The 23,945-nt window shown below is 41.7% G+C and overlaps 1 protein-coding gene across 5 annotated transcripts in view; it reads right to left on the bottom strand.

Annotated features, from left to right (window-relative positions):
* Nucleotides 1–23,945, bottom strand: part of taok3a (TAO kinase 3a) — a 132,194-nt gene that overhangs the window by 73,856 nt on the left and 34,393 nt on the right. For 4 of the 5 annotated variants that reach the window (XR_013548908.1, XM_078421762.1, XM_078421764.1 and 1 more), the window contains exons 2-3: nt 12,685–12,786; nt 6,106–6,341 (exon numbers count right to left, since the gene is read on the bottom strand). Coding sequence is in view for 4 of the 5 variants with exons in the window: in XM_078421762.1 (XP_078277888.1) it covers nt 6,106–6,237 (132 nt within the window). In the remaining variant the exon portion in view is untranslated. The remainder of the gene's footprint in view (nt 1–6,105; nt 6,342–12,684; nt 12,787–23,945) is intronic. The other variant, XM_078421763.1, reaches the window with a different exon arrangement.

Raw genomic sequence — 23,945 nt, 5'->3', positions numbered from 1 at the left:
TATTGTGATCAATGGCATCAAAAGCTTTTTTTAAGATCTATAAATTCTCCCACTGCATACTTTTTTTTGTCTACACAATTGGTAATTGCTTCTTTTAATTCGATTAGCGCCATACATGTTGATCTGAATCCATACAGCAATTTGTGCTTCTCAATGAATTTGTCTATTCTTTCAGTAAAGAATTTTTCTAGTATCTGAGAGAATTGTGAAAGTAAGGAAACAGGCCTGTAATTTGTGAAGTGGTGTCTATCCCCAGTTTTATATAAAGGTATAAATTTTGCAATTTTCATTTTGCTTGGGAATTTACCAGTTAGAAACGATAAGTTACAGATGTGCATTAATGTTTTTCCAATACCATCAATGACTTTCTTGACTATTATCATATCAATTTCATTCCAAATGTTCACTAATCCCATCTACACCTGCATGCTTCATTACATAACTAGTTGTCAAACACTTTTATTTCCAGTCTACATTCAGAAACAATGCAAGTCAAGTCCACTATATAAAACGTAAACCTATCTCAATGTAAATACTTCAGAAATGCCAATAAAAACTTTTCTCTGGCCACAAACACATTTTCTGGGTTCTCCATTTACATTTCATAAATATATCACAAAAAGTGAAATACCAAGAAAGAAGTCTCAAGTTTCAGTTTCAAGTGGAAATATCCTGTATAATTGCAACAAAGCATTCTACACCAGAATAACAATGTATCTCAGAACACAGGGAAATAGTTATTTACCTCGACTGGAAGAAATGCTTTTCAACAATTAATAGTTAGTGGGTAGTTACGCAAAAGATTTATTTGAAGTTCAGTCTAAGTGATGATGTTTTCACCAGCAACATGCAATTGGCGATCATGGAAACGACAAGAGGTAGTCACCCTGATGCATTACGATTCTCAAATGGATTTCCACAAACTTGGTACTCCTGCAAACTGGAAAAGGTGGGAACCATACACGAGAAACCATTAATGAGGATTTGCTGCCCCCAATGTAACGGGAGGTAAAGGCCCCAGGTAAAGGGCAGCACAATTGTCCAACGGTACGATTGATGCCGACAATGCCAGAGACTCGAGATCGATCCTGACCATGGGTGCTCGCTGTACTTAGTTTGTATATTCTCCCAGTGACCGCATGGATTTTCTCCAGATGCTCCAGTTTCCTCCCACATTATAAAGACGTGCAGGTTTGTAGGTAAAATGGCTTCTGAAAATTGTCCCTAGTGCGTAGGATAGACCTAATGTACGGGTGATCGTGATCGGTGAAGACTCGGTTGGCTAAAGAGTTTCCACTCTATATCGCCAAACTAAACTAAATGAATGCCTTTATTGTGGAAATGTTATTGAGGCGATTTGGTAGAAAAGGCTATCATTGTTTATCAGATTAAATACAAATGTAGAGGTCAAGCAGAGATATCGCATCAGCAAGGGGAAATCAATGACTGATGATTAACTCTGGACTGGACTTTTCAGGCTGCTATGGATGCAATTGCTGGCACTGTACTTCCTTTTTTCGGGCAGATGGCAGCCAATTTGCTAAGATCGAAAGGACATCCGTGAGCTAGGCAGCTGTGCATGGTGGAGAGTGTGGCTTACCACAAGCCGGGAGCTTAGTCTCCCTGCTTATTCATCAGAGGGAAGGATTTGAGCAATTAAGCAATTGATGCCCTTGCAAGGCTTTTCAGCCAGCAGATGCTATGAGTGGATCGATCCCTCTGCCCATGTGTGATCCTGGGAAGGAAGGAGATGGCTCTCTAGATTAATTGGCGTCTTGGATAGATGGAGCAGTAATTTGAGGAAAAATGGTGAATTCTGGACTTGTGGTTGATGGGAGACAGGTGGTTTGTACCCAAGTCCACATCAACCTTCAAACACACAATACACAAATCCCACATTTAAAGATTTCTTCCCACAATCCTCTTAAAAACACAAACACACACTCAACCTCTCACAAGCAGCAGTATGGAGTGGCCAATTAACCCATCAACCCAAATATCTTTGGGATGTGGGAGGAAACTGGATTGCCTGGGGGAAATCCACATTGTCACAGGTAGAACATGAAAATCACATACAAACAGTACTGGAGGTCAGTACTGTATTGACAACAAGTCGCTGGAATTGCTTTGCTAAGAATGCTCCTGTGTTGCTGCAGTAACCCTTGGGTTCCTCACACAAGCAGCCATTCTTAAACTATAAACACAAACAGTTTTCAAAAATTAAGAGCAAATATCAAAGTCAATTCTGTCCTCTTATGGGCATTCACTCATTCAGACTTACTAATTTCACTTCTCTCTCCAAGTTTCTCATAATGACTAGACCCAGCTAACTTAGCAAAAGCGGGAAGAAAAACCATGGGCAGTTCCAGCTTTGTGGCTATGAACGATTGTGCTAATATCCTTTGAACTTTGAGCAATGAAGTGCGGGTGGGGGGGAAGAGGGGGGAGAGGGTCTTGCTTAGTCATTATCTAATCTTGGAAAAAAATACAGAACCAAGGAGGAACATAACAGTTCAAGACAGTGATCGGGAGTAGAGAATCCCAGTAGTCACATGTAGAATTTAGCATGCAAATTAATTTCAACATGCCAATGATGGTAAATGATCGACAAGGGTAGCACAGTTCCAAACCATATAAAGAAAGAAATCAATAGTGGCATAAGCCGAATGCAAATGCAAGCATGGTTTCTGTTAGTAGGGATAATGAAATGGTAAAGATGTTGGAAAGTTCTTTAAAATTTCTTTAGAACTTTCCAGCTTAAAGTTCAAATAGTGAAACTATTGGTTAGCAGAAAAGATCTCTCGTGTCCGGCAGATTGGCCACGTGGATGATCCATTTCAGCTGCCTTCCAATATGTTCAAGGTCACAGATGGCAATCTTCAGCCAAGTTTATTCATTCCACACCATCAACTACACTAGAGTAGTGCGTTCGGCAGAACACACCATGGGAACTACACTCGCCCCCCTGCAGGACCTATACATCAGGAGGATAAGAGAGCAGGCAAGATTATGAGGGACCCCTGCCACCCCAGCAACGGACTGTTCCAGCTGCTACGGTCAGGCAAACGCCTCCGCTGTCACGCTGTGAAAACGGAGAGGATGAGACGGAGTTTCTTCCCACAGGCCATCAGGACTGTTAACTTTTATAACTCCAGGGACTAAATTTTGTCTTCTCTATATTAACTTTATTTATATGCTGTAACTGTAATTCATTTTTGTGCACAATCCGAAGGCATTGCCACTTTCTTTTCACTGCACATAGTGTATGTGCATGTGACAAATAAACTTGACTTGACTTGTTATGGTGGAGTACAAGACTGTAACAGACTCACGAATTAGCCTCCCATCGGCAGGTGAATCAAATGATGGTTATGGTTGATGACAGCATGTGGAGTGAAGTACTTTGACAATGATTGCACAGTACAGTTTTATTTATATTGCCTCAGATAATAACCAGTCTATATCCACATGGATTAAGTCTTTGTCAACAATAGTAAGCAATTACAGCTCTACTTCCTTAGAAGGCTTAGGAAGTTCAGACTGTCCCCAACAACCCTCACCATCTTCTACAGATGCGCCGTAGAAAGCATTTTATCAGGATGCATCGCACCATGGTATGGGAACAGCTCCATCCAAGACCGCAAGAAATCGCAACGATTGTGATCGCAGCCCAACCTCCCTTCCATTGACAACATTTACACCTCATGCTGCCTCGGCAAGGCCAGCAGCATAATCAAGGACGAGTCGCATTCTGGACACTCCCACTTTTCCCCTCTCCGATCAGGCAAAAGGTATAGAAGTATGAAAACACACATCTCCAGATTCAGGGACAGTTTCTTCCCAGCTGTGATGAGGCAACTGAAACATCCTACCACAACTAGAGAGTAGTTCTGCTCTACTATCTACCTCATTGGTGACCCGTGGACTAACTTTGATTGGACTTTACTGGCTTTATCTTGCACTAAACATTATTCCCTTATCATGTATCTGTACACTGCGAATGGCTTGATTGTAAACACGTATTGTCTTTCCGCTGACTGGTTAGCACGCTACAAAAACTTTCACTGTACCTCAGTACACATGACAATAAACTAAACTAATGTCTCAAACAAGATAAAAAAACTAACCAACTGTCAACTTTCAATAGGACTGCCTGAAAAACCAGGTGAGATCCAAGAGGACTGGGGTCCTTTGTTAAAGAACAGAAAAAGAATCCTGGGAATTATAGACTAGTGAGCCTCATGTCAGTTGTAGCGAAACTATGGTAGAAGATTCCTTGGGATATGATTTACTCCCATTTCTAGAGAATGGGTGAATTACGGACAGTCAGCAGGCTTTGTGCATGGCAGGTAATATCTTACTAACGATAGTTTTTTTAAGCAGGCGACAAAGGTAATCGATGAGGGTAGGCGGGATGTTTTCTACGTGGATTTTTGTAAGGCATTTGATGGTTCCCCATGGCAGGCTGATCCAGAAGATCAAGATGCATGGGATTAACAATGATTTGGCCCTATGGATTCAGAATTGGCTTACCAATAGAAAACAGAGGGCAGAGAACAATATTCAGCCTGGAGATCGGTGACCAGTGGAGTTCTGCTGGGATCTGTGCTGGAACCTCTGCTGTTTGTGATGTATACATAAACAACTAGGACGTAAATGTAGGCGGGTTGGTTAGTAAGTTTGCATATGACACCAAGATTACTGGGGTTGCGGACCGTGAACAAGGCTGTCAAATTCAGCGGGATGTGGAATAGCACCAACAAATGGGCGGAGAAGTGGCAGGTGGAGTTTAGTCCGAGCAGGTGAGCGGTGTTTGGGAGGCCAAATGCAAGGGAAAATATACAATTAATTGGATGACCCTTAACAGCATTGATGCAGAGGGATCTTGGGGCCGCAAGTCCTATGCTCCTTGAAAGAGGCAACACAAATAGATAGTGTGGTAAAGCAGGCATATGATATGCTTGCCTTCATTAGTAGGGGCGTTGAGTAGAAGAGCAAGGAAATCATGACGCTGCTTTATAGGACTTTGGTTAGGTTGCATTTGAGTATTGTGTGTAGTTCTGATCACCCCACTAGAGGAAGGATGTGGGGGCTTTGGAAATGATGCAGAGCAGGTCTGGATTACAGGGCATTAGCTACAGTGAGATTGGACAAAATTGGATTGTTTTATCTGGAATGCCAGTGGTTGCGGGGAGACCTGTTAGAAGTATGCAAACTCATGAGAGGGATAATAGGGCAGACAGTTAGAACCTTCTCCCAGGATGGCAGACTTTAAACCAAGAGGCACAAAAAATTAAGAGATGCACGGGGCTAGTTTTGTTTGACATAGAGTGTAGCAAGTGCCTGGGATATGATGTTGAGGGCGGAGGTGGGGACAGATAGGATTGTGGCATTTAAGAGACTTTTGGACAGGCATATAGAAATGCAGGGAATGGATTCTGTGCAGGCAGATAAGAGTTGGTCCTGGCATCATGTTCAGCACAGACATTGTGAGCCAAAGGCCTTGTTTCTGTGATGTACTGTCCTATGCTTTATGTTCATAGAAGATAACAAAAAAAGCCCTGCTAAGCAGTCTTAATCTGAACCAGGCCAGTGCTGTCAGACGGGTAACAAGATAGTAACTCTGGGCTGGGTTGAGCAAGACCTGGCCTCGTTTTCTTTGGAGCACTATCTTACTTCTGTTCTCCATTTTGTGTACTGACTCCAACAGATCTTTTAACCTTTCATTCCAGGAAAACTCTTTTTGGTTTCAGAAATCCTTCTCAATATTATTGCACTCTCGCACCCTCTCACTACAGCCACCACCCACTTGCTCCCACCCAGAATAGAGCAAAATTATTGTTAAGAAAGTACCAGACAATTAGTTAATAGTGCCATCTAAATCCTTTGTGTCCTGAATTATTAATACTTAAAATCACAACGTTACCAAAGCAAATAAAACTATTACAGTGCTGTAATTTGTAGTTTTTTAGATTAATTACAGCAGTCTTGTTTACAATAACCGTTCTATTAAGGAACACCTGTTGGAAGATTTGGTACTTAATTTGGCATTTCAAATTGTATGACTAACATTACATAAATAGTTTTAAACAAGTTCTCACTTACAAAATAAACAGCTCCGAAACTTCCATGTCCAATTTCATGCAAGTCAACGAACAACTCTTCTGGATCATCCTTGAAGAACAGCTCAGAAACCTCTGGGTCTCTGACTGCCCCTTTGCGAGTTGAAGACGGCATCTTTGCCCATCAAAAAGTGGAAGAGGGTGATTTGGGGTTCACAATTTTCTCCCTTCATGGACAATTACTCCTTCACCAAAACAGTAACAACTGTAAAAGATGACCTGAAAATTAAGTGGAAAGAAAACAATATGTCCTTACAATGTATTTCATTCTTATTTGTTTTTTGACACTGCAAATAATAATACATTTTATTTCTAAGATTTGAAAAATATTCCATTCAGGTAAGTAAATATAAGTTTGAAATAATGGTCATTAAAATATTGGTATTTTAAGAGAGCTGTATTGAATATTTGGTACTGTATTGAATATTATCTAATCTTTTATCTGCTACCACTCACATATATATCATCAACAGTAATTTCAGGCCCCAGCTTCCATTTCCCTGATCATCCATTCAGGGATTCATGAAAGGACACAAAGTGCTGAAATAACTCTGTTCATCAGGCAGCAGCTCCAGAGAACAGGGGTAGGTGAGGTTTCAGGTTGAGACCCTTCTTCAGATTAATTGTGGGAGGGGGGGAAGGAAGGTAGAAGGGAGAGGCAGGACAAGGCGTGGCAGGTAATAAGTGGACACAGGCGAGGGTTTTTTTGACAGGCAGATGGTTGGAACAAAGGCCAGAGATAAAAGCAGAGTCTGAGACAGGGTTGAAGAGTTGCGAATTGCAAAGCCAGAGAGAGGAAGTAGCGGGGGGAGGAAAAGTAGTGGGGAGGGGGAGGGGAAAGGGGAGGGGGAGGGGGCAGGCAGTCTGAAGATGGGTTCCAACCCGAAATGTTACCTACTCCTTTTCTCCAGAGATACTACTTGACCTGCTGAGCTACTCCAGCATTTTGTGTCCATCTTCACTGCAAACCAGCATCTGCACACTTTCTACACACCTGCGATTATGAACACCGAATTCTTCAATTTTAGGTAACCCCCTAGCAAACCAACACATAACCCCACCCCCCCCTTCCTCCCATGCCCCGCCTATACTCCCACCTATTTCTCCCCACCTTCCCGCTATTTTCCTCCTCTAGCTTCGCAATTCGCCTCTTCAATCCTGTCTCACACCTTCAGCTTTTAACTCTGGCCTTTGTTCCAACCATTTGCCTATCAAATCCCCCCACTCCCCGCACCTCCTATTACCTGCCATGTTTTGTCTTGCCTCTCCCCTCTTCAACCCTTCTTCCTTCCTCCCCCCACCACTACAATCCGTCTGAAGAATGGTCTCGACCAGAAACGTCACCTATCCATGTTCTCTGGAGGTGCCACTGAACTGCTGAGTTATTGCAACACTTTGTGGCCTTTTGTGTATTAACCAGCATCTGCAGTTCCTTGTTTCTACAGAGATTCATGAAGGTTATCACATGTCCATTTTTATCCCATAATTCTCATACCAGTAATTCTTAATAAGTGGTTCAAAGTCAGATCATTGGGAATACATGCCATCTGTGAAGAATTCCAATCATGACATAAGCTATTTTTTTTCTTTTTCAAAACCTTCAAATGTAAACGTCCTTGACATTCATCATATTGATAAACAAAGAGGCCTTTCATCCACAAACCAGGAACTAAAAACCAACTATTATTATCATTAATTCCATTAGCCATGAAAACAATGTTAAACATGGAAACATACGAAATAGGTTCAGGAGTAGGCCATTCAGCCCTTTGAGCCAGCACCGCCATTCAATATCATCATGGCTGATCATTCAAAATCAGTATTCCGTTCCTGTTTTTTCCCATATCCCTCGATTCCATTAGTCCTAAGAGTGAAATCTAACTCTCTCTTGAAAACATCCAGTGAATTGGCCTTCTGTGGCAGAGAATTCAACAGATTCACAATTCTCTAGGTGAATTTTTTTTGTCTCATTTCAGTCCTAAATGGCCTACCCCTTATTCTTAAACTGTGACCCCTGGTTCTGGACTCCCCCAACATTGGGAACATTTTTCCAGCATCTAGCCTGTCCAATCCCTTAAGAATTTTATATGTTTCTATAAGATCCCTCTCATCATTTCAAATTCCAGTGAAGCCTAGTCGACCCATTCTTTCATATGGCAGTTCCGCCATCCCGGGATTCAACCTGGTGAACCTACACTGCACTCCCTCAATAGCAAGAATGTCCTTCCTCAAATTAGGAGCTCAAAACTGCACACAATACTCCAGGTGTGGTCTCACCAGGGCCCTGTACAACTGCAGTAGGACCCCCTTGCTCCTATACTCAAATCCTCTCGCTATGAAGGCCAACCTGCCATTTGCTTTCTTCACTGCCTGCTGTACCTGCACGCTTATTTTCAGTGACTGATGTACAAGGACACCCAGATCGTGTTGCACCTCCCCCTTTTCCTAATCTGACACCATTCAGATAATAATCTGCCTTCTTGTTCTTGCCACAAAAGTGGATAACCTCACATTTATCCATACATCTGCCCACTCACCCAACCTATCCAAGTCACCCTGCAGCCTCATAGCATTCACCTCGCAGCTCACACTGCCACCCAGCTTTGTGTCATCCGCAAACTTGGAGATGTTACACTTAATTCCTTTGTCTAAATCGTTAATATATATTGTAAATATCTGGAGTCCCAGCACTGAGCCTTGTGGCACCCCACTAGCCTATAGTAAATAGACCCAGCACCTTCCGCAGAGCCTCGATTTTGCTTTATCCAATTTTATGCGATAAAACTTGCAGTACTCTAGCAAATGCTGAGGTCACAACTATAAAGGCTTTCAATGCATCAAAACTGAACAAGTGAAGGGCAATGAAAATACATTAATACAAAATTGATAGAAAATATTGGTACAGTTGGTGACTATATACATATCTTCATAACGGTGACAAAGCACGTTAAAAGATAGTTAACAAAAACATTTGGGCTTCTGACAAAAGGCAGAATACATTAAAGTAAAACGATCATGTTAAAATTTTATAAATGACTAGTTATGCCTCAACTGAGATAAAATTGACAGCTCTGGACACCACATTTGAAAATAAATAGCAAAGAATACATAGGGCGGTTTACCAAGCCATAATATATAATAATAATAATAATAATACATTTTATTTATATAGCGCTTTTCATATACTCAAAGACGCTTTACAGAGATTTTGAGAACATAGGGAAATGAATAAATAGATAAATAAGTAAATAAATAAATGAACAGAGAAAGGAGACAGAAGGTGAGGTGACCTTCAGTGGTTGAAGGCAGTACTGAACAGGTGAGACTTCAGCGATGTTTTGAATGTGGTGAGTGTGGGGTAGTCTCTAACGGTTTGGGGTAGTGAGTTCCATAGGGTGGGAGCAGCGATGGAGAAAGCCCTGTCCCCCCAGGATCTGAGTTTAGTCCGGATGTGGGGGGATAGGAGATTGGCAGCGGCAGAGCGGAGGGTGCAGGTGGGAGTGTGCCTGTGGAGGAGGTCGGTCAGGTAGGATGGGGCCAGGTTATGGAGGGCTTTGTAGGTTATGAGGAGGATTTTGTACACAGAACTTTGATTAGTGCTGTCGGGGAGGATTTAAACTAATGTGGCAGGGGGATGGGAGCATGAGCAGAGAGACAGAGGGGTGTAAAATGAGGGTAGAAGCAATAAGTAGCAAGGTGAAAAGTAAAAGTGGCAGGCAGACAAATCCAGGGCAAAAATCAAAAAGGGCCACTTTTCAACATAATTGTATAAGGGGTAAAAACAAGCCTGAAGGCTTTGTGTCTCAATGCAAGGAGCATTTGTAATAAGGTGGATGAGTTGAATGTGCAGATAGTTATTAATGAATATGATATAGTTGGGATTACGGAGACATGGCTCCAGGGTGACCAAGGCTGGGAGCTGAACATCCCTGAACAGGGATATTCAATATTCAGGAGGGATAGACAGAAAGGAAAAGGAGGTGGGGTAGCGTTGCTGGTTAGAGAGGAGATTAACACAATAGAAAGGAAGGACATTAGCTTGGAGGATGTGGAATCGATATGGGTAGAGCTGCGAAACACTAAGGGGCAGAAAACGCTAGTGGGAGTTGTGTACAGGCCACCTAACAGTAGTAGTAGAGTTGGGGATGGCATCAAACAGGAAATTAGAAATGCGTGCAACAAAGGTAAAACAGTTATAATGGGTGACTTCAATCTACATATAGATTGGGTGAATCAAATTGGCAGAGGTGCTGAGGAAGAGGATTTCTTGGAATGTATGCGGGATAGTTTTCTAAACCAACATGTAGAGGAACCAACGAGAGAGCAGGTTATTCTAGACTGGGTATTGAGTAATGAGGAAGGGTTAGTTAGCAGTCTTGATGTGCGTGGCCCCTTGGGCAAGAGTGACCATAATATGGTTGAGTTCTTCATTAGGATGGAGAGAGACTTAGTTAATTCAGAAACAACGGTTCTGAACTTAAAGAAAGGTAACTTTGAGGGCATGAGACGTGAATTGGCCAAGATAGACTGGCAATTGATTCTTAAAGGGTTGACGGTGGATAATTTAAAGACCGCATGGATGAACTACAACAATTGTTCATCCCAGTTTGGCAAAAGAATAAATCAGGGAAGGTAGTGCATCCGTGGCTAACAAGGGAGATTAGGGATAGTATCAAAACAAAAGATGAAGCGTACAAATTAGCAAGAAAAAGCAGCCTACCAGAGGACTGGGAGAAATTCAGAGTCCAGCAGAGGAGGACAAAGGGCTTAATTAGGAGAGGGAAAATAGATTATGAAAGAAAACTGGCAGGGAACATAAAAACAGACTGCAAAAGCTTTTATAGATATCTGAAGAGAAAAAGATTAGTTAAAACAAATGTAGGTCCCTTACAGTCAGAAACAGGTGAATTGATCATGGGGAACAATGACATGGCAGACCAATTGAATAACTACTTTGGTTCTGTCTTCACTAAGGAAGACATAAATAATCTGCTGGAAATAGCAGGGGACCGGGGGTCAAATGAGATGGAGGAACTGAGTGAAATCCAGGTTAGTCGGGAAGTGGTATTAGGTAAATTGAATGGATTAAAGGCCGATAAATCCCCAGGGCCAGATAGGGTGCATCCCAGAGTGCTTAAGGAGGTAGCCCCAGAAATAGTGGATGCATTAGTGATAATTTTTTAAAACTCTTTAGATTCTGGAGTAGTTCCTGAGGATTGGAGGGTAGCTAATGTAACCCCACTTTTCAAAAAGGGAGGGAGAGAGAAAACGGGGAATTACAGACCCCGTTAGTCTAACATCGGTAGTGGGGAAAATGCTAGTCAGTTATTAAAGATGGGATAGCAGCACATTTGGAAAGTGGTGAAATCATTGGACAAATGGATTTATGAAAGGTAAATCATGTCGAATTTTTCGAGGATGTAACTAGTAGAGTGGATAAGGGAGAACCAGTGGATGTGTTATATCTGGACTTCCAGAAGGCTTTCGACAAGGTCCACATAAGAGATTAGTATGCAAACTTAAAGCACACGGTATTGGGGGATCAGTATTGATGTGGATAGAGAACTGGCTGGCAGACAGGAAGCAAAGAGTAGGAATAAACGGGTCCTTTTCAGAATGGCAAGCAGTGACTAGTGGGGTACCGCAAGGCTCAGTGCTGGGACCCCAGCTATTTACAATATATATTAATGATTTGGACGAGGGAATTGAATGCAACATCTCCATGTTTGCGGATGACACGAAGCTGGGGGGCAGTGTTAGCTGTGAGGAGGATGCTAGGAGGCTGCAACGTGACTTGGATAGGTTAGGTGAGTGGGCAAATGCATGGCAGATGCAGTATAATGTGGATAAATGTGAGGTTATCCACTTTGGTGGCAAAAACAGGAAAGCAGACTCGGCTTGCACTCGCTGGAATTTAGAAGATTGAGGGGGGATCTTATAGAAACTTACAAAATTCTTAAGGGGTTGGACAGGCTAGATGCTGGAAGATTGTTCCCGATGTTGGGGAAGTCCAGAACAAGGGGTCACAGTTTAAGGATAAGGGGGAAGTCTTTTAGGACCGAGATGAGAAAGTTTTTTTTCACACAGAGAGTGGTGAATCTGTGGAATTCTCTGCCACAGGAGGTAGTTGAGGCCAGTTCATTGGCTATATTTAAGAGGGAGTTAGATGTGGCCCTTGTGGCGAAAGGGATCAGGGGGTATGGAGAGAAGGCAGGTACGGGATACTGAGTTGGATGATCAGCCATGATCATATTGAATGGCGGTGCAGGCTCGAAGGGCCGAATTGCCTACTCCTGCACCTATTTTCTATGTTTCTATGATTATGATGAAGTTAAAACTGCTCCTTGGGATGGAAATCTCAAAAAACTATGTAATATTATTTTCAGACAAAATGTTTTGATGATGCAAAAGGTCTATTCTATCTTGAGTGATCAATAACCAGGTGCAATAGCTACAAAATAACATTGAGAAATGATCTAGTGGGGAGAGGAAAATTGCCATGACAACGTTTTCTGAATAAGTGGTAAAGTAGATGAATTGTCTTTGAGTCGGTTGAACTTGCCTTTCAGAATGATTCACTAAACATTTTTCTTCTCAGGAATATCCGCAACATACCGATTCTCAACTTGGTTTCTCTACACTTCTTTCAGCTGCTTCAGCACACCTGTGGAAGAGAAAACATTGTTTTTTTAAATGCAGTCCTAGCTTGCATCCCAATTATAACAAGAGTAAATACAAAATGCTGGAAAGAGGATTGGCAGAAGCAATGGAAAGCCATTGACCTTTCAACAAAACTGAGAGAATAGAGAGATAAACAGTCTTTACCATAAAGGTGAAAGAGTAGATAGAACAAATGAGTCACTGATTGGGTGAGTGAATGCAGATAAGAGACTCATTTAATACTTCGAGAAAGAATCCATAAGCAATATAGAAATATGGCTGGTAGCCCAAACTAAAATATAACATAAACCTGATTTTTGTGAAGGTGCCCAGAAATTCCAATGACACAGATATATTGTATTGTATTGTATTGTATCCTCACTCCCCAACACTGCACATTGAAATTATACATCAACCGAAAGTCTGCAAGAGTTTCCAATGTCCTTTTATATCCTTCTAACAACTGAAGCATTTGGTCATTAATTAGAACAATGATAATAATGGGATATGCAGGGCAAGTGTAGTACAAAAGATACTTAAGACAGATAGCTTCTTATCGTTTTGTATCAAGAAAAATATTTGAACAGAATTGAGAATGAAACAAAAGTAATTCTCCCATAAGCTTTTATTATGAACCATGTGCAAATTTTGGACATCCATTTTAACGTTCAGCTCAGGTCTCAGCGGCTTGCTTGGTGGTAAGATCTAATAATTTTTGTTGAGGCTTTCAATCCAATATTCAAAGTATGTTGAGATATGCAAATCATTACTTACAAATAACTAAAATAAATAACTCACCCCTAAGTTTAGAAATGAAGTTGGCTAATGACAAGGTAATCTGAAAATCAAGATGAGAATTCATGCAAAGCACAAGGTGTGAGAGTGGCAGCCTAATTCAAGGCTCTACTTGGTAGAATGGTTCTTCATTTAGAATTGATGCAAGGAAAAAAATTGTTTACCCAGGAGTTAACCTACAGAATTATCTACCATAAAAGGCAGTGGAGGTCAAGTTATTAAATATGTTCAAGGAAGTAGACCTATTTCTAGAATGCCAAAAATTAGATGGAGAAAAATGGGGGGGTGGGGGTAAAAGGTACTGAATTGCAAGATTAGCCATTATCATGTTGAATGGTGCTGCAGTCTGGAAAGATCAAATTGCCCTGTCTTCTTTTACATTTTATATTCTAATAGACCAAGTGGACCCGTTGGGCCCAAACCTCTCCTGCCTATAGGTGCAGCACCCGCTCCTCCCCCACTCCCCCCCGCCCCGCCCCCCACTCCATCCCCCTCCCTCCCCCCCGCCCTGTCCCCCACTCCATCCCCCTCCCTCCCTTTCCCCCCCATTCCATTCCCCTTAACCCCCCTTCCTCCCCCCCCTCCACCCCCTCCGTCCCTAGGAGATAGATTTAATCTTTAAATGTGAATAACTTAAAAAATATAACACCAATTTTAATGAAACTACTTCCATTAGCACCAAAGGGATGACGGTGAGTAAGGTGGGCCTAAAATTGTCGCGCTATCGTGTACCGTTTTGGCTGTAGTTCAGGAACAAACAAACAAACGAGTTTTAGTATGTAGAGGCCAGATCATTGACAGGAGGTAGGCAATCGCGGAGATGGTAATTTAAAGAGTCTTCTTCTATCCCATTGTGCATATATAGCTTTTTAAAAGAGCTGGCCTAGATAACAGGCAGTGCAATGAATCTGTGCCTCCGCACGTACTGCAACCCAGTGTGATAATGTCACCAGAGGTTTTTTTTATCCCTGTAATATTTGAACGCCAAAATTTAGGAATCACATTTTCTCTGTTTAAACAAAGAAAATGTCTTAACAGAATTCTCATATCCCTTAGCCAGGTAAATAGGTTGGTTTTTGGTACAAGCACAGCGAACTCAGAAATAGTGGGACACTCCAGTATAATTGCAGTGCTTTCTATCGATTTGCAAAATTTATACAGCACCACTCTTCACTTAATTGGATAAAAGTCATGAGGTCACCAACTTTTGGCAAGTTTAAAATTTGTCAGAATTAGTCATTGTAGATATATTTGAAAAATGCATCCCAACATTACCCATTAATTATTTTCTAAAGCACATCAAAAGGCAAAGCATAAAACCAACCATATATTTACTTGTATTTTGTTCATCTCCATGACAGCCAAGTGGTCAAGTCTCTTACCATTAAAGGGTGACTATGTGTTGCTAGTTGATGCAACACCAAAACAATCAACATTTTCTCATAATGGTTAATAAAGCATTGCAGCATCTCATTTTATAATGCCATGCGACAAAGAATGGAGCTAAATAGGAATAAAGAGATACATGAATTTGTGCAACGGCTTTGACAATATTGAGACATGTCCAACAACGCAGCACTCCTGAAATGTACTCGTGGTTCTAAAGTTGGATACATGACAAATTCCCATCAAGAGTCAAGAAAAATAACTCGTTAATGTTTTGAGGATGTCTGTTCAAGGTTAAAATCTGGCTGGAACTGCTGAAGAACTCTGATCGTCTTTGAAGCACACTACAGAATCCTACATCCAGCTGGAAGTCTCAGGTTAAGTTTCCATTCAAAAGATGGCAATTGAACGTAGGCAGCTTTTATTGCATACTGTGAATTTAGGTTACTTGCTCAAGTTTGGAATGTATGCTTTACCCCTCCAATCTACCTCATGGCACACCTTACACTTTTCTTTTTAAATCTATGCTTTCTCTAGTTGTAAACTATATTCTGCACTGTTTCTTTCCTCTTTGCTCTTCTACCTGCTGTACTTACATATTATTTTGATTGTAATCCCACATGGTTATTTTTTAACGTAGACAGCATGCAAAACAATGTTTTCACTGTACATCAGTACATGTGACAATAAATCAATATCATACCATATCTAATAAAGCCTTAAGTCATGCCATTGACTCAGGCAGCAAACAAAAACTGATCCTTGAATGCACCATGCTGACCATCAAGTATCCATCCATACTAAACCATTGAATCAGCATCTGGTCCAATGGTTTCTGATTCTTGGTGATTCAAGTGTTTGTTCAGAAAATGTTTAAACATTGAGAGTATCACTCACTTAAGCAGCCACTTCGCAGATTCTAACCAACTGTTGGGTGAAAAAGTTCTTCCTCAGATACCCTTCTGAATCTCTTGCCCCTTACTTTAAAGCAATGTCCTCTAGTTTTAGACATCCATTCCAGGGAAAAGTTTCCAATGCAATGTATCTTATCTATCCCCATCTTTGCCCCACAATCAAGTTCCCTCTGCTCCAACAAAAACAATCTCAGCCTATCCAGTCTCAGCACATAACTGAAATGCTCAATCCCAGACAGTCCTGGTTATTTGCCTGCAACATCGCTAGTGGCAGTGCAATTACCCTTGTCCTATTGTGCGACAACTAAACCTGTACACAGTGGCCCTGCTGTGGCAGTGGCCTAAACAATATCTTCTTAAGTTATACCATAACCTTCCTGCTCTTATGAGAAAAAAAACTCAAAACATTTAAACTAAATTTAAATAAAAGTGGCCTATTCATCTTTTTTTCTGGCAGTAAACCTCTTCCATTCATTTTAAAAGGACCATCATACTTCCCTCAATGCCTGTGGACATTTGTCCTAGCTTGAGAATTGGAAATGTGCAGATGGGAGTTTTTAAAATCGGCCCATGCACAACTCCTCAGGAGGATTCCCCCCAATTTAAAGTAAATGGCACAATTTTAATACTCGTCAATTTTGTAGTCAACATTGCTGAAGCCCGATGGCACAAAAAAACCTGTTAAACTTCACATGACCCCAAAATAGAGTCAATAAATGCACAAGTTATGCAAAACCTGTCACTGCTTAGGCACAAGGTGAGGTAGTGTCCAGTGGTGGGCACTATACCCCTTGAAAGGTGGATGGCATTGAGCAGATTTACCAGAATGAAAGCAGAGATGAATTTTAGCTTTCGGAAGATTTTTTTTTGCAAGGGAGATGGTTGAGCAAAGGTTATGCATAATTTAAAAGCATTCAAAATTATTTGATATTCTGATAAAGTAAATTAGAAATTGTTACAACTGGCTGAAAGGTCTATGATCAGAAAAGACAGATTTAAGTTAAAAGCCACACAGACCAGAGTTAAGATTAGAAATGTAATTATTCAAACTTGTGAAAACAGATTCAACAATAAATATTCTGGAAAATTTGATAAACTCGTTTATAAAGGCAATATTTACAGAACTATGGGGGGAAATAGACAATAGTTGCAGGAGTAGGCCATTCGGCCCTTCGAGCCAGCAATGTGATCATGGCTGATCATTCAATGTGATCATGGCTGATCATTCAATGTGATCATGGCTGATCATTCTCAATCAGTACCCCGTTCCTGCCTTCTCCCCATTAAGGACTCCACTGTCCTTAAGAGCTCTATCTAGCTCTCTCTTGAATGCATTCAGAGAATTGGCCTCCACTGCCTTCTGAGACAGAGAATTCCACAGATTCACAACTCTCTGACTGAAAAAGCTTTTCCTCATCTCCGTTCTAAATGGCCTACCCCTTATTCTTAAACTGTGGCCCCTTGTTCTGCAAAAGAGTGGTTGGAATAATTGGATAGGGTTGTTCAGGCAAAACATACTAAGGAGTCTTTATATTATAATATTCAATGATAAATGTATAACTATACATATCTATATAGTTAGAAACTAATGTAGTTAAATAATATGGTTTTTGTCATAAATATTCCAATGAATGGAATGGAAGTTTTGACGTTTTGATATGGCAGTCTTTTTACTTGCCCATGACATTGCTTGAATATTATTCAAGCAGGAAGCTGGAAAGACAACTTGATTTCAAGTGCGTCCTTATGACCAATAGCATCAAAGTAAAAAACAGTTCAGGGTCGGCGATGTTTTCAACGGAATTTCCAAAGGTTTTCTGAACCAAATTAAAAGCTGAATATACCAGCATTTTCTATAAGTTTCTTAGATCAAAAGGATATTGTATTCTTCGAACCCAGTTTAGATTTTATGCATTATCTAAATTTGATAAAACATCCAAAACACTATACTTAAAACTACTCAAATCTCCAATTTAATTTCTGATTCACCACAGTATTTATAAACTCAAATTTGAAATAAGAAACACAAATCATAGCATACCTATCAAAATGTACATAGAAATCTCAAAATTCTTGACTTCTAGCTAAACTTTCTACATTTTAAATGGTAGCTCAAGATAATTTGGCTTAAGGTTCATTCATGTTTTTCATTCATTGAATTATAGAATGCAGCAGAAATCAAACAAGGCTTAATTGACTAGTTCTGATGTAAACCCTTACACAAAGTCGTATCTATTTAGTGGTAAGGCTTTATTTCTGCATCTTACCCACCATTTACAAACCTATAACACCATCCCTAAACTTTGCCAAAATTCATGATGCACCAGCAACCTACCAAGTTGGTTTTTTGTTCTTTATTCATATAATACAAATGCAAATACAGGTACAGTGTATATTCAGGAAGTGGGAGCTTTTTAAAAGTGAAATAGTGAGTTCAGGACTGACATTTTCTCCTGAAGAATAAAGAGGGCGACTCATGGGAACCCTGGATGTCAAGGCACAGAGGGTCTAATAAACAAAAAGAGTAAGGTAGGTTTGCAGCATTGAAAATGGGGCTTCAGGAGTGTCAGGGCTGTCAAAAAAGAAATCTGGGAAGGTAAATAGGGCCACAAAATACCACTGACAAATAAGAATAGAGAAAATATCAAGGCATTTTACAACAATTTTCACAAGGGAGTAACCAGGAAAAGAGCGTGACCCAATGGGAACAAAAAGGTCAATCTACATGTGGAATGGAGGACATGAGTAAGGTCTTAAATGAACAATTTTCATGTGTATTCATGAGAGCAAATGGCATTTTAGTTGAAGCATTCAGTTGGGATGGTGAAATTCCCAGCATGTTATACAGTAGGTGTTAGGTGTCTTTGCAAAATAAAGGTGGGTAAATCCCCAGGGCCTGATTTGTATTCCAGACTGTAATGCAGGGTTGGGGGAGGAGGTGAAGAGAGAGATTGCTGGGGCCTGATGGAGATTGTTAATTCTGTGTTGACCAGGTGTAGTGCCAGATGTCTGGAAGACGACAATTGTGGTACCTTCAAGGGCATTAAAAACAGGTAATTATGGGCATCTGGGCATGTTATTCCAATTTGGTGGTAGGGAAATTATCGACAGGCAAGATGTGTAGAATTTGGGCTATGTGTAGAATTTCACTATGTTTTTTTTCAAGAAGCAATAAGAATTTTGACATGGACTTCAGTAGGGTGTTTGCCAAGTTCCCATGAGGAAGGCAGGTCTAAAAGGTGAGAGTTCATGCAATTAAAGGTAAATTGGAATCCAAAATTGGCTTGGTAACAGGGATATTGGTGGAGGGTTGTTTTTGAGATTTAAAAAAATATATACATATACACACATAAAAATGAGTACATTTGTAGATGACACAAAAATTAGTGGTACCTAAATTGATAAGGGTCGTCTTAAGCTACCTCAATATATTGACCAGCTGTTAAATTTGGCAGGTTAACGGCAGATTGAATTCTATCCTGTTAGCTGTGAAGTATCACTTGAGGGGGGGGGGGGGGGGGGGGGCAAGACAATAGACACTAGGTGCAGGAGTAGGCCATTCGGCCCTTCGAGCCATTCAATGTGATCATGGCTGATCATTCTCAATCAGTACCCCGTCCCTGCCTTCTCCCCGTACCCCGACTCCGCTATCCTTAAGAGCTCTATCGAGCTCTCTCTTGAATGCATTCAGAGAATTGGCCTCCACTGCCTTCTGTGGCAGAGAATTCCACAGATTCACAACTCTCTGACTGAAAAAGTTTTTCCTCATCTCCGTTCTAAATGGCCTACCCCTTATTCTTAAACTGTGGCCCCTGGTTCTGGACCCCCAACATTGGGAACATGTTTCCTGCCTCTAACGCGTCCAACCCCTTAATAATCTTATATGTTTCAATAAGATCCCCTCTCATGCTTCTAAATTCCAGTGTATACAAGCCTAGTCGCTCCAGTCTTTCAACATACGACAGTCCCGCCATTCCGGGAATTAACCTAGTAAACCTACGCTGCACGCCCTCAATAGCAAGAATAGGGTAGTGAAATAAAGGAATAAAGAAAATACATGTACATGCATAGTAGAGTCTTGGAGAGTTTTGAGAAGCAAAGGCGCCTTGTTGTACAAGTCCAAAGATCCCTGAAGGTGATTGTACGCGTGGGTTAGGTGGTGAAGGCATATGGGATGATTGTTTTCATTAAAGTACTTGCGTATGGATCAGATACAAGAAAACAGTTAAGAGCAAACATGCTACTGGCAAGACTTCAATCTTAAAATTCAATGATTAAGAAGTTCACCCATTAAAAGTAAAACTCCTATTTTCATATTAACATTAAACCAATCTGTGTCAAGTAGAGGACACATAAGGATAACAAATGCTAACTATTTTCATTGAAATTAACCTATTCCCAGATCTGGTTGTATTTAGAGCAGCATGACATGAAATTGCAGAAATTGAATAGGCTGATTGGTGGTTCCCGAACTCCAACAGTAATCTTCATATAAAATACCATCTCAAGTCAAGTCAAGTTTATTTGTCACATACACGGTGTGCAGTGAAATGAAAGTGGCATTGTCTGTGGATTGTGCAAAAAAAGGCAATTTTTTTAAAGACGCAATTTATTTTAAAGAAAAAACACGATTTCCCCAGGTCACAATGGAGAGAGTGGGGGATGCGGGGGTGGGTGAGGAGGGGTGGAGGAAAGAGGGGGGTGGGGGAGAGTGAGAGTGGGGCTGGGGGAGAGTGAGAGTGGGGCTGGGGAGGAGAGAATGTGGGGGGTGGGGGGGAGGGGAGAGTGGGGGGTGGGGGGGAGGGGAGAGTGGGGGGGAGGGGAGAGTGGGGGAAAGGGGGGGTGGGGGAGAATGAGAGTGGGGCTAGGGGAGGAGAGAATGGGGGAGTGGGGTGAGGAGAGAGTGGTGGAAAGGGGGGTGGTGGGGAATTGGGGGGGGTGGACAAGAGTGCAAGTGGGGGTGGGAGGGAGAGTGGGACTGGGGAGGAGGGCAGGGTGGGGTGGGGAGGAGGGAAGAGTGGGGGTGGGGAGGAGGGGCAGCAGGGGTGGGGGGGAGGAGGGGTGGTGGTGGGGGGATGAAAGAGTGGTGGTGGGGGGCAAGGGGGACAGTGGGGGTCAGGGAAGATGGGAGAGTGGGAGGTAGGGAAGGGGGGGGATAAGGGGGATTGAGTAGGGGGTTCAGGGTCCTACACCAATACAGGAGAGGCTTTGGGTCCAAGGCTCCTCGGTCACACGGCACCACAGTGAAGGAGAAATTAGATGGCCGCTGGCAGGACGGTGTCAGTGTCTCCCCCACCCCATTCCCCCCTCCTCACCCACCCCTCCTCTCTCCACCACCCCTTCTCTCTCCACCGCCACCACCCCTTCTCTCTCCACCGCCACCCCCCCCCTCTCCCCCCCCCCCCCCCCAATTGAGATTCATTTTATTTTTTGGCAGGCACTGCCAAAGCCTCTCCTGTATTGGTGTAGCACCCTCAACCCCCTGCTCAATCCGCCTTATACCCCCCCTCCCTACCCCCCACTCTCCCATCTTCATTGACCCCCACTGTCCCCCTTGCCCCCCACCCCTTCTCTCATTCCCCCCTTTCCACCCCCCCCCCCCACCCCCATTGAGATTCATTTTATTTTTTTAAAAGACAATTTATTTTAAAGACAAAACCCGATTTTCCCAGGTCACAATGGAAACCCTACGAGGAACTTGGTCTAGTATAAATTAAAATTAATACAGAAAAGAAAATTTAGTCCCTGTAGTTATAATAGTTAACAGTCTGTGGGAAGAAACTCCGTCTCATCCTCTCCGTTTTCACAGCTTGACAGCGGAGTCGTTTGCCTGACCGTAGCATGGTCCCCCATAATCGTGCTTGCTCTCGATCTGCACCTCCTGGGAATAGGTTCTGATGTATAGGCGAGTGTAGTTCCCATGGTGCGTTCTGCCAAACGCACTACTCTCTGCAGGGCCTTCCTGGCCTGGGCAGAGCTGTTCCCAAACCAGACTGTGATGTTGCCGGACAGGATGCTCTCTACAGCCCCAGAGTAGAAGTATTGAAGGATCCTCAGAGACACTCTGAATTTCCTCAGCTGTCTAAGGTGGTAAAGGCGCTGCCTTGCCTTACCCACCAGTGCTGCAATGTGTGTTGACCATGTCAGATCCTCTTTGATGTGGACTCCCAGGTATTTAAAACTGCTCACCCTATCCACAGTAGACCAATTTATCTCCAGTGGCGTGTGCGTGCTTGGATGTTGAGCCCTTCTAAAGTCCACAATCAGCTCCTTAGTTTTTGTGACATTCAAGAGGAGGCTGACACCAGAGTGCCAGATCAGCCGCCTCCTTCCGGTAGACCTTCTCATCGTTGTCGGAGATCTGGCCCACCACCACAGTGTCATCAGCAAACTTGATGATGGAGTTTGAGCTGAACCTGGCCACACAGTCATGTGTGTACAGGGAGTACAGTAGGGGGCTAAGGACACAACCCTGGGGGGATCCTGTGTTCAGGGTGAGAGGGCTAGATGTGTGTTCCCCCATTCTGACCACTTTGGGCCTGGTGGTCTTAAAACTACTTCAAATTAATGGGGTTTTGATCAGTCAGGAGCTTTCTGGTTTTTAGGCATGATAGAGCACTCAAATGCCGTCTTCCCGAGGCACTTGAATAGTAAATGGCTGGTCCAAAAAGGGAGAGGGATTTTTTATGAAATAAGATAGTAAAGTATATGGAAGTAGAGGTAAAACTGGAATAGTAAGTAGTACTCTGTGTTGTTCTTCAAATAAGAAAATGCTGGCAACACCTTGATAGATGCAAAGACAGAGAAAATGGACGTGGAAAAAATTCACAAGTAGATGGTATCAAAAATGTTTCAGCTTGATCACCAGTTCCAGATAGGATATGCACGAGAAGGCTGACAGAAGTTAGGGTGTAGACTGCAGAAGTGCTTGCCATAACCTGTCAATCTTCTCTGGAAGAATAGATATTATGACAACCTTATCAAAGAGCACACAGAGGTGTTCCACAAAAATGCAAGGATGGTTACCTTTTTGATATACATCAATGATTTGGTGCTCAGAGTAAATTTTCAAAATTTATAACTACCAAACTTGAAAGAGTGAGCAAGGTAAATATGTACTGTGAAAGGACATGGGCCAACAGAATCACTAGCCAAATGAATGAAATTAAATGCAGACAAGAGTGAAGTAATATATTATGTCACAAAGCATAATGACAATATAGATTAAATGACAACATTCTAAAAGGATGTGCAAGAATGTGGACAGGTAATTGGATACAAAAGTTTTTAAAAGGTATGGGCTAAATGTGGCCAAATGGGACCAGTTTAGATGTGCCATCATAGTCAGCATGGACGAGTTGGGCAGAAGGGACTGTTACTGTGCTGTGTGACTCTATGACAGAAGAATCTAGGTGTATATGTGCATAAATCTTTGCAACTGGCAGTTGCATTGAGACAGATGTTAACAAAATGCCCAAAACATAAATAGAGACTATGTTCCAAACTAGTGTGGTAACTTTGAATCATCATTAAGTGCTTTTTTGGCCAATCTGCAGCTTTGCATCCAATTTACATTCCGGGTATGTGAAGGTCTGAGAAAGGATGCAGAAAAATTTGCTCAAATGATTCCTGCAACAATAGACAACAGCTACATTTGTCCAAAAAAATCTGAGTTCTTCACCTAAGGCAAGGAAGGCTGGGAAGAGATTGGAGAGAGGTATAGAATATCATAACCGGTTTAAATGGAGCAGAGAGTTTTAGTCAAGTAACTGAAGAATAGATGGAATAATGTCAACTTTACAAATGTAATTTAAAGCAAGTTGCTACCAAGTGTTTGACTAATCTAAATAACCTAAATAGTTAAATAATAGCAATGAAATCACAAGAATATCCATACCCTTAAGAGACAATACCTTGTTGCAAGAAAGATCACAATCATTTATCTGGCTAATGAGGCATCCAATTTATTAAAAAAATCAAATTAGTGGTTAACAAGTAGATTGACATCAATTGCAGCTTTCTTTTTCAAAATGTTTACATTATAAAAATAAGTCATGTCTTGAACAAC

Source organism: Rhinoraja longicauda, chromosome 25, assembly GCF_053455715.1.
Source record: "Rhinoraja longicauda isolate Sanriku21f chromosome 25, sRhiLon1.1, whole genome shotgun sequence".
NCBI lineage: Eukaryota > Metazoa > Chordata > Chondrichthyes > Rajiformes > Arhynchobatidae > Rhinoraja > Rhinoraja longicauda.
Note: the sequence above shows the minus strand (reverse complement) of the source record. Positions and strands in the feature narration are given on the sequence as shown.